Source organism: Rhinoraja longicauda, chromosome 5 (genome assembly GCF_053455715.1).
Source record: "Rhinoraja longicauda isolate Sanriku21f chromosome 5, sRhiLon1.1, whole genome shotgun sequence".
Taxonomy (NCBI): domain Eukaryota; kingdom Metazoa; phylum Chordata; class Chondrichthyes; order Rajiformes; family Arhynchobatidae; genus Rhinoraja; species Rhinoraja longicauda.
In genome coordinates this window covers 87,916,785-87,935,323 of record NC_135957.1, presented here as the reverse complement: position 1 = coordinate 87,935,323, position 18,539 = coordinate 87,916,785, and the positions used below count along the sequence as shown (strand labels likewise).

Sequence of the window (18,539 nt, the reverse complement as noted above, 5' to 3'; positions counted from 1 at the left end):
CTATTACCCCTGTCACCTTTACTAATCAACCATAACCCCTGACATCTGTACTAATAACTAGTCCACGGTGGACATGGCTAGTAGGTCAACTAGGTCAGCATTGACAAGATGGGTCAAAGGGCCTGTTTCCGTGCTGAACAGCTCTATGACTTTAACATCCGCCTATTTGCACTGATTTCCTAGTGGAGTCAATTATTAACCAGGTAATTATGAAGTTGTGGTTCAAAAGGCTGCAGCCTTTGGATAATTACCTAGATTGGCTGTTACAATTCCTACAATTTTGAAAGTCGTACCATATTTTTCAGCCACAAATTAGTTTTCAGTTTATTTTTCAAAAGACGACCTACATGGAAAAAATAATGGAAAACAGTGTATTTAAGTTCAAGAGTTCAATTATCTTCAAATGCTTACGTCCTTGCTGCACAATTAGCAAGAGAGCTGTTACCTCAGCATACCCTGTGCAGTATTTCTATACAAAATGTACAACCAGCAATAGACAGAAGGGCAACATTACAATTCTTTCATGATATGACGTTGTCGAAGGTTTGTGGCTTTTGTGGGAAGTCATCTGGCGAAAGATTATCGATCTCTTCCAGCGTTGGAATCTCATCTTCTGGTTTTAACTCCCCCTCAAACATATGCTGCAGTAAGGCATCGACGGTCTTGTATCCTGCAGCAAAGAAAAACATAGTTTATCCTGATTATAAAAGTGCAAAAACCATGAAATAAACTAGCAATATCAAAAATGACTATGGGATAGAAATAATGGAAAATGGAAAGTCATGAAAATGCCAGTTACAGAACAGCAAATAAGACACTTGCATGGTTTGGACTTAGAGATACAGCATGGAAACAGGCACTTCAGCCCACCGAGTCCACACTGACCATTGATCCCTGCACAGTGCCACCATGCACCAGGGACAATTTACAATGATACCAAGGCAATTAACCAACAAAGTTGGATGTCTTTGGAGAATGGGAGGAAACCGGAGCACCCGGAGAAAACCCACACGGTCACAGGGAGAACGTAAAAGCTCCATGCAGACAGCAACTGTAGTCAGGATCGAACCTCGGTCTCTGGAGCTGTGAGGCAGCAACTCTACTGCTGAGTCACCGTGCTGCCGACTTCAACAAGGTCATTACATGGAGTGTAGGAGCTACATGTGACCACGTAGTTTGTGCAGTCAGAGTCATACAGCCTCAGAATTAGGCCCTACTGCCCAACTCATCCACATCAACCATGATGCCACATCTAAGCTAGTCCCAGTTGCCAGTGTTTGGACCATAGCCCTCAGAACCTTCAATTGCACAGGCAGGGCAGAGAGTGGGACCCTGAAGACGCTGCTTTCAGTAACACCGCAGAGATTTACAGGTGCTCCTCAATCTATGATGGGGTTACGTTCCGAGAAACCCATCGTAAACCAAACATATCGTACGTTGAAATGCATTTAATACACCTGATCACGTGGCTGGAAGTGAACTGCGGCTCGCTGCCGTCTGCACCTTCGCAAAGTCAAAATATTGCAAGTCGGGGAGCATCTGTACTTACTAATTGATGCTATTCTGAATCGGAGTCTGGATTTCAAATTGGAGTCGTCAGTGTTGCCAAGGTCATTTTCACTTGTTTCCATAACTTCAACTAGGCTTACAGCTGGATGGTCCCTAAATTAATTGTACATTAAAAAAGGGCAGCTGACAGAATTAACAGTACAATGCAGAAACAGGCCCTTCGGCCCACAATGTGTGCTGAACATGATAAACTAATCTCTGCCCAGATGTAATCCATATCCCTCCATTCCCTGCATATCCACATGCTTGTTCAAGAGGAATCATCTGCCTCCACCACCACCCCTGGCAGCACGTTCCAGGCACTCACCTCCCTTTGTATTTAAAAACAATGACCCGCCCATCTCCTTTAAACTTTGCCCCTCTCATGTTATAAACCTGACTAATGAAAAACTTTCAATTACATGCACCCAACACTCGTGACAATCATACAACATAGAAACAGATTCCAGCTGACCAAGATGCCCCATCTGAACTAGTCCCACCTGCCCATGTTTGGCCCATATCTCTAAACCTTTCCTATCCTATCCATGTATCTGTCCGTGTCTTTTTAATGCTGTTTTTTTAGATTTAGAGATACAGCGTGGAAACAGGCCCTTCGGCCCACCGGGTCCGCGCCACCCAGCGATCCTCGCACACTAACACTATCCTACACACACTAGGGACAATTTTTTTAAAACATTTGCCCAGCCAATTAACCTACATACCTGCACGTCTGTGGAGTGTGGGAAGAAACCGAAGATCTCGGAGAAAACCCATGCAGGTCACGGGGAGAACGTACAAACTCCGTACAGACAGAACCCGTAGTCGGGATGGAACCCGGGTCTCCGGCGCTACATTTGCTGTAAGGCAGCAACTCTACCGCTGCGCCACCGTACCTACTTCAACTACCTCGTCTGGCAGCTCGTTCCATACATACACCACCCTGTGAGTAGAAAAGTCTGCTCCTCAGGTTCCCATTAAATCTTGCCCTCAACTTAAATCTAAATCCTCTGGTTCTCGATTCCCCAACTCTGGGCAAGAGACTGTGCATCTACCCGATCTATTCCCCTCATGATTTTATACACCTCTATAAGATCGCCCCTCATCCTCCTGGCATTTATCCCATTGATCCCTCTGGCGAGTCTCAATGCTACTTACACACTGTCTCCCATTCCGAGCTCTTGAATCTTCTTCTCGACAGCGGTCTCGACGGCACTCCTGGCCAGCGAGTGTTCCACAAAGAAAGCCTCCAAAACAAACGCGATGAAGATACTGTCAGAGGAGGGGTGGACATTGAGAGTCAGACATGCGGCCATCAACTAATTATATCGCAGCAATTCAGACAAAGGCAGGCAGGCTCGGACTTACTTAATGAGTATAATCACCACCACTATGTGAAACACAACAAAGAAAATCCTTGCTGTCAAGTGGGTCACCTTCACAAATCCAGTCGCGAGAAGTGGTGTCGTTAAGGAATCCAAGATTACACAGTAGTTTGTAAAAACAACGATAAAATGTTTATGATACGGTATAGAATACCACATTCCCTTTACCCTCACTGGACAGCCAAATTTGGCCCTAACATAGTTAGTCATACAGCGTGGAAAAAGGCCCTTCAGCCCAACCTGCCCACACCGACCAACATTTACACCGATCAGCCAACACATTATGAACTGATGAGCCAAAACATTCTGCCCACCTGCCTAATATGCTGTTGGTCCTCCGTGTGCAGCCCCATACGCAGCAGGGTGCGATGCACTGTGTATTGTGACACATTCCTCCCGTGACCACCATTAACATTTTCTGTGACTTGTGCCACAGTCGACCTTCTGTCGGTTCGGACCAGACGGGATAGCCTTCGTTGCCCTCGTGCATCGATGAGCCTTGGGCGCCCAACACCCTGTCTGTCTCCGGTTTGTGGTTTGTTGCTCCTCGGACTACTGTCGGTCGGTACTCACCACTGCTGACCGGGAGCACCCCACAAGCCTTGCCGTTTCAGAGATGCTCTGACCCCAGTCGTCTGTCCATAACAATCGAAGGGCCAAATGGCCTACTCCTGCACCTATTGTCTATTGCCCTTTTCAAAGTCGGTCAGGTCTTTACTCCTGCCCATTTCTCCTGCATCCAACACATCAACTTCAAGAACTGACTGTTCACTTGCTGCCTAATATATCCCACCCCTTGACAGGTGCCATTGTGACAATATAATCAATGTTATTCACTTCGCCTGTCGGTGGTCATAATGTTTTGGCTGATCAGTGTTTATATACTAGTTCCACCTGCCCACATTTGGCCCATCTCCCTCGAAACCTATCCCATCGAAACACCTGTCTAAATGTTTCTTAAACTCCATCTACAAGTTTGCACTGTGGTCGGCCGGTTCATAAACAATGAAGAGATAGAGAACAGGAAGGAGATCGAGAAGTTAGTGCCGTGGTGTCAGGACAAGAACCTCTCCCTCAATGTCAGCAAGACCAAGGAGCTAGTTACTGACTTCTGGAAGCATGGTGGAGTACAGGCCCCAATCAGCATCAATGAGACACACGGGGGAAAGGTTGAGCTTCGTTCCTTGGTGTTTATATGACCAACGATCTGTCATGGACCAACTACACTGATGCAACGGCCAAGGTCACACCAATGCCTCGACCTCCCGAGGAGACTGAGGAGATTCAGCACGTCTCCAGTGACTCTTACACACTTCCACAGATGCACCGAGAAAGCAGACTGTCAGGTTACATCTCAGCTTGGTTTGGGAACAGTTCTGCCCAAGACCACAAGAAACTGCAGAGAGTTGTAGATGTAGCCCAGTCCATCACACACACACCACACTCCCCACCATTGTAGATGTAGCCCAGCCCATCACACACACCACACTCCCCACCATTGTAGATGTAGCCCAGCCCATCACACACACCACACTCCCCACCACTGACTCCATCTACCCTTCACACTACCTCAGAAAAGCAACCAACATGTTCAAAGACGTCCCACTGCAAGTATACACCACCAGACTCAGGAACAGCTTCTTCCCCTCTGTTATCAGGCTTCTGAACGGCCCTTCCATAAGCTAGAGTACTGTCTGATTCACCTCTACCCCATTGCGGACATTGGACTTTGTGGAACTGATGCGCTACAATGCTGAGAACTATATTCTGCACTCTATCTTCCCCTTTGCTCCACCTGTTGTACTTCAGTTTGACTTGATTGTATTTATATACGGTGTTATCTGATCTGATTGGATGGTATGCAAAACAAAGGTTTTCTCTGTACCTCGGTATGTGACAATAATACGCCTGAACCTAAAATGGCACATCTAATTCAAATATTTATAAGCTCAACAAAGTGCTGGAGGAACTGAGCGGGCAGGAGTAAGTGAACAGTAAGGATTAAGTAAAAGGCCGGAGATGAAAAGGAAAATAAAATAAAGAATAAGGTGAGGCAAGAAGAGAAATGTAAAGCCAGTGGGAGAGACAGGGTGGACGGGGACTGTGTGTGTGTGTGTGTGTGGGGGGGGGGGGGGGGGGGGGGGGGGGTAAAGGGAATAATAGGTTAATGGGGAATTTGGAGATGGGATATCTACATATTACTCGCCTGGTTTTGTCCTGCCCCCACCTCTCCTTCCAAGCTTTCTCTCCCCTACTCCATCAGTCTGAAGAAGGGTCCTGACCCGAAACGTCGTCAGTTCATTTCCTCCACAGATGCTGCCTGACCCACCGAGTTCTGCCAGCACTTTGTGTCTTGCTCAAGATACCAGCATCTGCAGTTCCTTGTGCCTGCACTAACTTAATGGAGCTGTTTGCACATTATCATGCAATTTCCAAGATTAAAACATAAATGATGGAAAAATTCTACAGCATTTCAAAATGTCTTTCTCTCAACACATTTAGTTATTCCAATGTTAGAGGCATACAGCACAAAAACAGGCCCTTCAGCCCAATATGCTCAGGCTGACCAAGATGCCCCATCCATGCTAGTCCCACCTGCCTGGGTTTGGCCCATATCCCTCTAAACCTTTCCTTTCCATGCACCTGTCTTTATGTCTTAAATGTTATTATAGTCCCTGCCTTGACTATCTCCTCTGGCAGCTCGTTCCATACACCCATCACCCTCTGTGTGAAAAAGTTACCTCTCAAGATCCTATTAAATCTTTCCTCTTTCACCTGAAACATATGTCCTCTGGTTCTTGATTCTCCCACTCTGGGTAAAAGACTGTGCATTCACCCAGTCTAGTTCCCTCATGCTTTTACACACCATGTATTAACGCATGAGAGGAATAGGCAGGGAGAATGCACAGTCTTTTACCCAGAGTGATGGAATCATAGAGGACATAGGTTTAAGGTGAAAGATTTAATAGGATCTTGAGAGGCAACTTTTGAGGGGGGACCTCATTAAAATCTACCAGACAGTGAAAGGCTTGGAAGAAGGGTCTCGACCTGAAACGTCACCCATTCCTTCTCTCCCAAGATGCTGCCTGACCCGCTGAGTTACTCCAACACTTTGTGTCTACCTTGGATAGAGTGGCTGTGGAGAGGATGTTTCCACTAGTGGGAGAGTCTTAGCCTCAGAATTAAAGGACGTTCCTTTAGGAAGGAGCTGAGGAGGAATTTCTTTAGTCAGAGGGTCGTGAATCTACAAAATTCTTTGCCACAGAAGGCTGTGGAGGCCAAGTCAGTGGATATTTTTACAGCAGAGATAGATAGATTCTTGATTAGTATGGGTGTCAGGGGTTATGGGAGGAAGGCAGGAGAATGGGGTTAGGAGGGAGAGATAGATCAGCCATGATTGAATGGCGGAGTAGACTTTCTGCTCTTATCACGTATGACCTGAAGACCCCTCAGCCTCTGGCACTCCAACATAGCATGAGTTACTGTAGATCACGGCCCCATAGCAGAAGAGTCCATATCACGGGACTGGTAACTGGAGGTGTCCCGAGCTAATTCTGCTACCACCATCATCTATTAGACAAGTGATGGCTCCCACTGATTGTCGCCAGAAGCTCGCGCCCTTTCTCAGGACGGACGAAGACAGCGATGTCAACATTTGAAACATAGGTGATGGACACGAAAGAAGAAGACTAGATCACAACACCAAGACAAGAGGACATTACCGTTTGACAATGAACAAAGGATATCGTGCCATTGGTTCACCACCGTCAATTCAATCAGTAGGACGATGGCTGAGGGAAGATTATTGAAGTTATTCCTGCAGTATCTGAGAGCAGCAAACTGGGAGCCCTTCAGTGCAGGGTTGCCACAATACACAGCTGCCGGGCTGCTGGAATTCACCCCATAGAAATGGATCTTCCCTTTAAACGCTTCCATGCCCACCACCGCAAAAATGTAGTACACCACCTCAAAAAACAAAGCATTTACAATTGCATTAAAATATGTAGCAATTGAAAAGTTTCAAGGAGAGATCCAGCCTGGTGGAGGCGCCGAGAACAAAGTGGGGCCATCAGGATGGTCTCATGGTCTCAGTACTAACGATACGATAGAACTTTATTTATCCTCGGTGGTCACGGTGACGCAGCGGTAGAGTTGCTGCCTTACAGCGAATGCAGCGCCGGAGACCCGGGTTCCATCCCCACTACGGGTGCTGTCTGTATGGAGTTTGTACGTTCTCCCCGTGACCTGTGTGGGTTTTCTCCCGGTCGCTAGTGGGTGTAGGATAGTGTTAGTGTGAGGGGATCGCTGGTCGGCGTGGACCTGGTGGGCCCAAGGGCCTGTTTATGCGCTGTATCTCTAAACTAAACTAAAGGTGGGAAATTGATCTGCCAACAGTCATAAAACACATGAGACATGAAATTAAAGTGACGAGTGGAAAGGTTGTCACTTTGTGCAAAAATTGGGGAGCGGGAGGGATGGAGGGGAGTCAGTCTCAGTCTACCCTATGACACAAGAGGGAGGATAGCCACAGGGATGAAGGATCTCCTGTGGCGTTCTGTGCTGCATCTTGGTGGGACCAGACTGTTGCTGAAGGTGCTCCTCAGGTTGACCAGTGTGTCATGGAGGGGGTGAGCTGTATTGTCCAGGATGCTCTGCAGTTTGACGAGCATCCTCCCCTCCAAGACCACCTCCCACGGATCCAACTCCAACTCCGCCCCCAGGACGGAGCCGGCCTTCCTGATGAGCTTGTTAATCCTAATGAGGACCTCTGTCGGTGCCACAAACGTGGTGGCTCCTTGTGTTCTTGCGTAATGTACGCAACAACTAAGCATTTCACTGTAGCTCGCTACATGTGACAATAAAGTATCATTGAATCATTGAACCCAAGAGATATTTTTTACTTACCACGAGTAGCCCTGCATAGGTTAGCATCGTGGGTATCAGATTCACCAGCGTATTGAGCAAGACCCTGAACCTGCAGAGGAAGCAGCATCGCCCACACTTGTTAAACAATGACAATCAACAGATTGTGAGTTATAGAGTGATACAGCATGAAACAGCCCCTTCAGCCCAACCTGTCCACTCAACAAGATGCCTCATCTAAGCTAGGCCCGTTAGAAACATAGAAAATAGGTGCAGGAGGAGGCCATTTGGCCCTTCGAGCTGATCATCCACAATCACAATGAATGGCAGTGCTGTTTCATTTGCCTGCGTTTATCCTCCTAAACCATTCCTATCCATGTACCTTTCCAAGTGTCTTTTAAATTTTATAGTCCCTGCCTCAACTACTTCCTCCAGCAGCTCGTTCCATACACCCACCGTACACTGTGTGAAAATGTTCCCCTCAGATTCCTATTAAATCTTTGCCCTTCACCATAAACCAATGTCCTCTGGTTCACGATTCCCTGACTCTGGGTAAAGACTGTGCATTCATAGAAACATAGAAAATACGTGCATGAGGAGGCCATTTGGCCCTTCGAGCCAGCACCGCCATTCATTGTCATCCACAATTAATAACCCGTGTCTTCCTTCTCCCCATATCCCTTGATTCCACTAGCCCCATGAGCTCTATCTAACTCTCTCTTAAATCCATCCAGTGAATTGGCCTCCACTGCCTTCTATGGCAGAGAATTCCACAAATTCACAACTCTCTGGGTGAAAAAGTTTCTTCTCACCTCAGTTTTAAATGGCCTCCCCTTTATTCTTAGACTGTGGCCCCTGGTTCTGGACTCCCCCAACATTGGGAACATTTTTCCTGCATCTAGCTTGTCCAGTCCTTTTATAATTTTACACGTCTCTATAAGATCCCCTCTCATCCTTCTAAACTCCAGTGAATACAAGCCCAGTCTTTCCAATCGTTCCTCATATGACAGTCCCGCCATCCAGGGGATTAACCTGGTGAACCTACACTGCACTGCCTCAATAGCAAGGACGTCCTTCCTCAAATTAGGAGACCAAAACTGCGCACAATATTCTTCTGTAAGGTCACCCTTCAGCCACCTCATCACTGAGGTAACTTTTGAATTAATTTCATCCTACTAAGTCTCCCTCTTCCTCCCCACCCATCCCAAAAAAGCCAAGACAATATCAAGGAGCCTATTCAACATTAATCATTGACACAGTCCCTTTTGCCTGCATTTGTCCCATCGCCCACGTATCTGTCCACATGTCGTTTAAAAGTGGTGATTGCACCCGCTTCTACAGGTTCCTCTGGCAGCTCGTTCCAGATACAGACTACCATCTGAGTGAAAAAGCTGCCCCTGATGTCCCTCTTAAATCTCTCCTTAAGCCTGTGCCCTCTAGTTTCAGAATCCTCTCTCTTGCAAAAACAGAAGGCAGTGGAGGCCAAGTCAATGGATATTTTTAAGACAGATTGATAGATTCTTATGTATAGGAAAAAAACTGCAGATGTTGGTTAAAATCGAAAGTAGACACAAAATGCTGGAGTAACTCAGCAGGTCAGGCAGCATCTCTGGAGAGAAGGAACGGGTGACGTTTCAGGTCGAGACCCTTCTTCAGACTGATGTCGGGAGGGGGCGGGACAAAGATAGAATGTAGTAGGAGACAGAAAGACTGGTGGGGGAACTGGAAAGGGGGAGGGAATGGAGAGGGAGGGGAAGCATGGACTATCTGTAGTTAGAGAAGTCAATGTTCATACCGCTGGGGTGTAAACTACCCAAGTGAAATATGAGGTGCTGTTCCTCCAATTTGTGCTGGGCCTCACTCTGACAATGGAGGAGGCCCAGGACAGAAAGGTCAGATGATTAGTGCGGGTGTCAGGGGTTATGGGGAGAAGCCTGGAGAATGGGGTTGGGAGGGAGACAGTTAGGCCACGGTTGAATGGCGGAGTGGACTTGATGGGCCGAATGGCCTAACTCTGCTCCTATCACTTATGAACATGTTCCCTGCATCCGTGCCCCTTGTGATATTGTCCACCTCAATAAGGTCGCCCCTCAGCCCCCCCACGCTCCACAGAGCGGTGGAACCTTCATTTACCTGTGGAAGCTGTCGATGATCCGGATCAGCCGGAGAACCCGCAGGATGAACACAATGTCCAGGATCTGCTGACTGCTGTAGCCGCCCGCTGAAACAGCAAGAACAACACACACCAGCAATCTCACCCTGTCCACAAACAGGCACACAGTTGAAACAAAGCTTACAATGCAAACAGGTACACGCATGGGTCGAAACGGGGAACTGCAGATGCTGGTTTACCAAGGAAAGACACAGAGTGCTGGAGGAACTCAGCGGGTCAGGCAGCATCTGTGGAGAACATGGATAGGTGACGTTTCACAAAGTGCTGGAGTAACTCAGCGGGTCAGGCAGCATCTGTGGAGAACATGGATAGGTGACGTTTCACAGAGTGCTGGAGTAACTCAGCGGGTCAGGCAGCATCTGTGGAGAACATGGATAGGTCACGTTTTGGGTTGGGCCCTTCTTCATTTGCTTTAAGAGCTGTATGTCGGGAGGTCCTGCAATTTGTTGAGGTGAAGAAGGATCTCGACACGAAACGGATAACTAAGTACATAGATAGGAAATGTTTAAGGGACACGGGCCAAACACGAGCAAACGGGACAAGTGTAGAAGGGGTGCGTTGGCCAGTATGGATGCGTTGGGACGAAGGGCCAGTTTCTGTCCTCCACATGAGGGATTGAGGTTGTGGTCAGATAGACCATAATAATATGGTGTGATAGAGCTAGCATATGGGTATGCAGTAGTGGTTGCCAACTATCTCAATCCCAAATAAGGGACACCACCCCGCGCCCCACGTGACCTCACCCAGCCAGCACCCACGTGCTCCCGCTCCACCAAGGCGGGTTGCTACGACAACTCCAGACCTGCAGTGTCCAGGCCAGCAGTGTCCGGGCCTACAGCGCCCCCGGGCCTAATAAGGGATTAGGGCGGTCCCGTACGGGACAAAGCAATTTAGCCCAAAATATGGGATGTCCCGGCTAATACGGGACAGTTGGCAACCCTAATATGCAGCCCAATTATGCTCCCAATGTATGTATGCATACCACTGACATAGGCTGAACAACACACAGGGAAAGAGTCATAGAATTCTACAGGCCCTTCAGCACAACTTGCCCAAGTTGGTATACGGGGCAAGACCCTTTTGCCTGCATTTGAACAATTGCCCTCTAAACACTTGCTATCCACATATCTCTACAGATTTAGTTTAATTTTGTTTAGTTTAGAGATACAGTGCGGAAAAAGGCCCTTCGGCCCACTGGGTCCACGCCGACCAGCGATCCCCGCACACTAACACTATCCTACACACATAGGGACAATTTTTTACATTTGCCCAGCAAATTAACCTGCAAACCTGCACGTCTTTGGACTGTGGGAGGAAACCGAAGATCTCGGAGAAAACCCACGCAGGTCACGGGGAGAACGTACAAACTCCGTACAGACAGCACCCGTAGTCGGGATTGAACCCGGGTCTCCGGCGCTGTATTTGCTGTAGGGCAGCAACTCTACCGCTGTGCCACCATGACCGCCCATCTTGAAAGATGTCTTTCAAATAGTCATCAGTGGAATAGTTGAGCAGACTAGGTCTTTACTCATTGGAGCACAGGATGCTGAAGGGTGATCTGTTAGAGGTGTGTAAGATCAGGAGGGGAAAGACAGGGTTAATGCACAGAGTCTCTTACCCAGAGTAGGGGATCAAGAACCAGAGGACACAGGTTTATGGTGTGACGGAAAGGATTTAATAGGAACCTGAGGAGCAACTTTTCCACGCAAAGTATATTGGTCTTGGGGTGAACAAAGGCTAGCAATATACATGGGACAAGAGCGTGTCAAATACAGAATGAAATGTGAAGCTGGAGGAATGACAAAGATAGGAGGAGAGCGGGGAGGGAGGGGGGGCAAAGGGCATGTACCTGGTTGGGGTACAGGGAAGAGGGGGGTAATAATGAGGGGGGGGGGGGGTGGGGGGGTCTACTTACATGACTTGAGTGCAGTGTTGGCAATGGTCCCCAGCAAGGCAGCAACAATTATAATGGTATCAAACCTGCAATAGTCAAAAACTTCATTCATTGATTTAGAAACAGAAACATAGACAATAGGTGCAGGAGGAGGCCATTCAGCCCTTCGAGCCAGCACCGCCATTCATTGTGATCATGGCTGATCATCCACAATCAGTAACCCGTGCCTGCCTTGTCCCCATATCCCTTGATTCCACTAGCCACAAGAGCTCTATCTAACTCTCTCTTAAATCCATCCAGTGAATTGGCCTCCACTGCCCTCTGTGGCAGAGAATTCCACAAATCCACAACTCTCTGGGTGAAAAAGTTCTTTCTCACCTCAGTTTTAAATGGCCTCCCCTTTATTCTAAGATTGTGGCCCCTGGTTCTGGACTCCCCCAACATTGGGAACATTTTTCCTGCATCTAGCTTGTCCGGTCCATTTATAATTTTATACATCTCTATAAGATCCCCTCTCATCCTTCTAAACTCCAGTGAATACAAGCCCAGTCTTTCCTCATGACAGTCCCGCCATCCCGGAGATCAATCTCGTGAACCTACGCTGCACTGCCTCAATTACAAGGATGTCCTTCCTCAAATTAGGAGACCAAAACTGTACACAATACTCCAGATGTGGTCTCACCAGGGCCCTATACAACTGCAGAAGGACCTCTTTACTCCTATACTGATTTACACCCACAAAACATAATTGGAAATAATTTAGAAAAAAAAAGTTAAATTACCAATTCCAAAACTGAAATTTGGCAAAGAAGGCCCTGGGTTCATGTGTGTAGAGTTTGAGCAGGATCTCAATGAGGTAGAGAGTCAGGAAAGCCCACTCGGCCTTGGTCATTAAAGGGCTCATCTCATCCCCGCCAATGAAGATGGCGTTCACGATGATGATAACATCGTAGGTGTAACGGAACGCCCTGCAGGAGAGAGAACAGAGAGAGGCACCACAGACACAACAACCAGAAACTCAGTGGTTCACGTACAACACAACAATCTGATCAATGTGAAGGAAGGAACTGCAGAGTGCTGGAGTAACTCAACAGGTCAGGCAGCATCTGTGGAGAAAAGGTATAGGTGACGTTTCAAGTTTGAAGAAGGATCTCGACCTGAAACTTCACCCATTCCTTCTCTCCATAGATGCTGCCTGACCCGCTGAGTTACTCCAGCAGTCTGTGAAACGTCACCTATCCATGTTCTCCACAGATGCTGCCTGACCCGCTGAGTTACTCCAGCACTCTGCGTCTATCTTTATGCCATCTCTTATCTGCCTGCACATAATCCATATCCCACCGTATCCGTGTCGCAAGGGGGGAGAGGGCGAGGGGGGCGCGAGGGGGGAGAGGGGGGAGAGGGGGGAGAGAGGAGGGAGAGAGGGAGGGAGAGGGGGGGCAGAGGGGGGGCAGAGGGGGGGGAGAAGAGGGTGCTGCACCAATGCAAGAGAGGTTTGGGCCCAACGCATCCACTGGGTCTAGTGTCTATCTAATAGCCTCATAAACTCCACGATGGTATCTGCCTCCACCACCACCCCTGGTGTTAAAGCCCACCCGCGCTCTGAAATAACAAACACCGTCAGACACTGATAGTGGTCACGGGTCCAGGTAATCACACAGTCTGCTCATTCCTGCAACCCTGACACCTGTACTAATCACCCATCACCCTGATACCTGTACCAAACACACATCACCCTGATACCTGTACCAAACACACATCACCCTGACACCTGTACCAAACACACATCACCCTGACACCTGTACCAAACACACATCACCCTGACACCTGTACCAAACACACATCACCCTGACACCTGTACCAAACACACATCACCCTGACACCTGTACCAAACACACATCACCCTGACACCTGTACCAAACACACATCACCCTGACACCTGTACCAAACACACATCACCCTGACACCTGTACCAAACACACATCACCCTGACACATGTACCAATCACACATCACCCTGATACCCGTACTAATCACCCATCACCCTGATACCTGTACCAAGCACACATCACCCCTGACGCTTGTACTGATAACTAGTGTACTGTTGTGGAGGAGGATGGGGGTTTAAGAGTTAATGTGTACAGATTGCATGTTGCACGTGGTGAGCCTGCTTTACTGACTTAGAATTGCTAACTAAAGTATAACAGGTTTTTTTGCTGAACTGCAGAGGGTGCTGTGGCCATAGGAGAGAGGCCAGATACCAAGTAGTACTGCAGAGAACAAGTCTGTTCTGGACAATATGAAACAGTATAGGAATGTGCTGATTGTGTGATTAGCTGGACCCGTGACCACTCATGTATAAATATTCTGCCAATGCACAAAGTAATGGTGTGGGAGCGCCGCGAGGAGCTGGCAAGTGTGTGACCATACTTGCAGTGACTCTCCCACTCCCGCGAGCATAATAAAGTTGTGTCTTTACTACCAGTGTCTGACGGTTTGTTATTTCAGAGCGCGGGCGGGCTTTAACGCTGTTGTGCAAGACGTGATGTCAAACACACTTCATTGCTGCACAAAGCGTTGCTATCACACTGGGGAACTACAGGAGGTCTCGGTGTGGAAGGTACCTGTGTGTGACCATTCTACGGACGAGCCTGCTGATGCTGGACCTGTACACGTGTGGCATGCACCTCTCCAGGGGATGAACCCTGTCCTTCACCTGAATTATCTGGATGTTCAGAAGGTCAGCCAGGGCGATGAAAGATTCCCTTTCTGTTTAAAAACACAGTCACAGAGTGGCACAATGTCAGGGGTAACGGGGAGACAAATGGTTCGATTGCAATCATGTAATGTTTTGTTTAGAGATACAGCGCGGAAACAGGCCCTTTCAGCCCACCGTGTCCGCGCCGACCAGCGATCCCCGCACACTAACACTATCCTACACACACTAGGGACAATTTCTACATTTACCAAGCCAATTAACCTACAAACCTGCACGTCTTTGGAGTGTGGGAGGAAGCTACGGACGGCACGGTGGCGCAGCGGTAGAGTTGCTGCTTTACAGCGAATGCAGCGCCGGAGACTCAGGTTCCATCCCGACTACGGGCGCTATCTGTAGGGAGTTTGTACGTTCTCCCCGTGACCTGCGTGGGTTTTCTCCGAGATCTTCGGTTTCCTCCCACACTCCAACGACGTACAGGTATGTAGGTTAATTGACTGGGTAAATGTAAAAATTGTCCCTAGTGTGTGTAGGATAGTGTTAATAGTGTTAGTGTGCGGGGATCGCTGGGCGGCGCGGACTTGGTGGGCCGAAAAGGCCTGTTTCCGCGCTGTATATATGAAATGAAATCTCGAAGAAAACCCACGCAGGTCACGGGGAAAACGTACAAACTCCGTACAGACAGCGCCCGTAGTCGGGATCGAACCTGAGTCTCTGGCGCTGCATTCGCTGTAAGGCAGCAACTCTACCGCTGCGCCACCGTGTCACCCAGCTACATTGTCTTTCTGCTGGCTGGTTAGCACGCAACAAAAACTTTTCACTGTACCTCGGTACACGTGGCAATAAACGGAACTGAGAAGGCAGGAGAATGGGGTTGGGAGGGAGAGAGAGATCAGCTCTCAATGAATGGTGGAGTGGACAATGGGCTGAATGCCTAATTCGACTCCTAAAATGTATGAACATATACAGCACAAAAACAGGCCTCCAGCCCACTTGTCCATGGCGTCCAAGTGACTTCCTGAGCTAGCATTTGGCCCATGAACCTGTCATTGTTTCATGGAGTCATGCAACAGACCCACTGGCCCACACCAACCAACATGCCCCATCTACACCCATCCCACCTGCCCACACCGGCCAACATGCCCCATCTACACTAGTCCCACCCGCCCACACCGACCACCATGCCCCATCTACACTAGTTCCACCCGCCCACACCGGCCAACATGCCCCATCTACACTAGTCCCACCTGCCCACACCGGCCAACATGCCCCATCTAAGTGTGAGGTTATTCACTTTGGAAGTAAGAATAGAAAGGCAGATTATTATCTGAATGGTGTCAAGTTAGGAGGAGGGGGAGTTCAACGAGATCTGGGTGTCCTAGTGCATCAGTCAATGAAAGGAAGCATGCAGGTTCAGCAGGCAGTGAAGAAAGCCAATGGAATGTTGGCCTTCGTAACAAGAGGAGTTAAGTATAGGAGCAAAGAGGTCCTTCTACAGTTGTACCGGGCCCTGGTGAGACCGCACCTGGAGTACTGTGTGCAGTTTTGGTCTCCAAATTTGAGGAAGGATATTCTTGCTATGGAGGGCGTGCAGCGTAGGTTCACTAGGTTAATTCCCGGAATGGCGGGACTGTCGTATGTTGAAAGGCTGGAGCGATTGGGCTTGTATACACTGGAATTTAGAAGGATGAGGGGGGATCTTATTGAAACATATAAGATAATTAGGGGATTGGACACATTAGAGGCAGATAACATGTTCCCAATGTTGGGGGAGTCCAGAACAAGGGGCCACAGTTTGAGAATAAGGGGTAGGCCATTTAGAACGGAGATGAGGAAGAACTTTTTCAGTCAGAGGGTGGTGAGGGTGTGGAATTCTCTGCCTCAGAACGCAGTGGAGGCCAGTTCGTTGGATGCTTTCAAGAGAGAGCTGGATAGAGCTCTTAAGGATAGCGGAGTGAGGGGGTATGGGGAGAAGGCAGGAACGGGGTACTGATTGAGAGTGATCAGCCATGATCGCATTGAATGGCGGTGCTGGCTCGAAGGGCTGAATGGCCTACTCCTGCACCTATTGTCTATTGTCTATTGTCTATTGTCTATCTACACTTGTCCCACACCGACCAACATGCCCCATCTACACTAGTCCCACCTGCCCACACCGGCCAACATGCCCCATCTACACTAGTCCCACACCGACCAACATGCCCCATCTACACTAGTCCCACCTGCCCACACCGGCCAACATGCCCCATTTGCACTAGTCCCACCTGTCCACACTGACAAATATGCCCCATACACTACTCCCACCTGCCTACACCGACCAACATACCCCATCTACAGTAACCCCACCTGCCCACACCGACCAACATGCTCCATCTACACTAGTCCCACTTGCCCACACCGACCAACATGCCCCATCTACACTCATCCCACCTGCAAACACCGACCAACATGCCCCATCTACACTAGTCCCACCTGCCCACACCGACCAACATGCCCCATCTACACTAGTCCCACCTGCCCACACCGACCAACATGCCCCATCTACACTAGTCCCACCTTCCCACACCGACCAACATGCCCCATCTGCACTAGTCCCACCTGCCCACACCGACCAACATGCCCCATCTGCACTAGTCCCACCTGTCCACACTGACAAATATGCCCAATACACTACTCCCACCTGCCCACACCGACCAACATACCCCATCTACAGTAACCCCACCTGCCCACACCGACCAACATGCTCCATCTATACTAGTCCCACTTGCCCACACCGACCAACATGCCCCATCTACACTCATCCCACCTGCCAACACCGACCAACATGCCCCATCTACACTCATCCCACCTGCCAACACCGACCAACATGCCCCATCTACACTAGTCCCACCTGCCCACACCGACCAACATGCCCCATCTACACTAGTCCCACCTGCCCACACCGACCAACATGCCCCATCTACACTAGTCCCACCTGCCCACAGCGACCAACATGCCCCATCTACACTAGTCCCACCTGCCCACACCGACCAACATGCCCCATCTACACTAGTCCCACACCGACCAACATGCCCCGTCTACACTAGTCCCACCTGCCCACACCGACCAACATGCCCCATCTACACTAGTCCCACCTGCCCACACCGACCAATTTGCCCACAGAAGGCAGGCACAGGTTACTGATTGTGAATGATCAGCCATGATCACAATGAATGGCGGTGCTGGCTCGAAGGGCCAAATGGCCTCCTCCTGCACCTATTGTCGATGTTTCTATGTTTCCAACAGTCCTCACACTGAATGCTTCTCCTCACTCCAGTTTCTCACCTAGATAGCCCTTCTGTTCGTCATCCAAGACCCTCCAGAGCAGTTCGCGGTGGGAGCTGGGGATGTCTGCAGCCACTAGCTTCACCAGCTGCCGCCAGCGAGAGGCTGTGATCACAAACTCCGCTCCAATCTTCATCTTCAGGATGTTGAAGGCTTCAATCATCTTCCGATGCTTCATATAAACCAGCTTCCTGACTTCATTCTGGAAAACACAGCGTGTGGCTTTGGACTAAAGGACTTGTTACAGTCATGCAACACACAACACAAGAGGCAAACTACAAGTAGTGTTTAACACGAGTTCATGGAGTCATGCTTGGATAGAGTGGGTGTGGAGAGGATGTTTCCACTAGTGGGAAAGTCTAGGACCAGAGGGCACAGCCTCAGAATTAAAGGACGTTCCTTTAGGAAGGAGATGAGGAGGAATTTTTAGATGCAGGAATAATGTTCCCAATGTTGGGGGAGTCCAGAACCAGGGGCCACACAGTCTAATAATAAAGGGGAGGTCATTTAAAACTGAGGTGAGAAGAAACTTTTTCACCCAGAGAGTTGTGAATTTGTGGAATTCTCTGCCACAGAGGGCAGTGGAGGCCAATTCACTGGATGGATTTAAAAGAGAGTTAGATAGAGCTCTAGGGGC

General features: G+C 48.9%; 1 protein-coding gene across 1 annotated transcript in view; it reads right to left on the bottom strand.

Moving 5' to 3' along the window:
* Positions 1–220: 220 nt before the first annotated feature.
* tpcn3 (two pore segment channel 3) overlaps positions 221–18,539 on the bottom strand; it is a 45,834-nt gene continuing 27,515 nt past the window's right edge. Inside the window, exons 9-19 of the mRNA XM_078400275.1 lie at positions 17,903–18,104; positions 14,487–14,631; positions 12,646–12,831; positions 11,885–11,949; positions 9,930–10,017; positions 7,839–7,908; positions 6,680–6,899; positions 2,917–3,007; positions 2,707–2,820; positions 1,550–1,662; positions 221–670 (exon numbers count right to left, since the gene is read on the bottom strand). Coding sequence (XP_078256401.1) covers positions 522–670; positions 1,550–1,662; positions 2,707–2,820; positions 2,917–3,007; positions 6,680–6,899; positions 7,839–7,908; positions 9,930–10,017; positions 11,885–11,949; positions 12,646–12,831; positions 14,487–14,631; positions 17,903–18,104 — 1,443 coding nt within the window. The 3' untranslated portion in view covers positions 221–521. The remainder of the gene's footprint in view (positions 671–1,549; positions 1,663–2,706; positions 2,821–2,916; positions 3,008–6,679; positions 6,900–7,838; positions 7,909–9,929; positions 10,018–11,884; positions 11,950–12,645; positions 12,832–14,486; positions 14,632–17,902; positions 18,105–18,539) is intronic.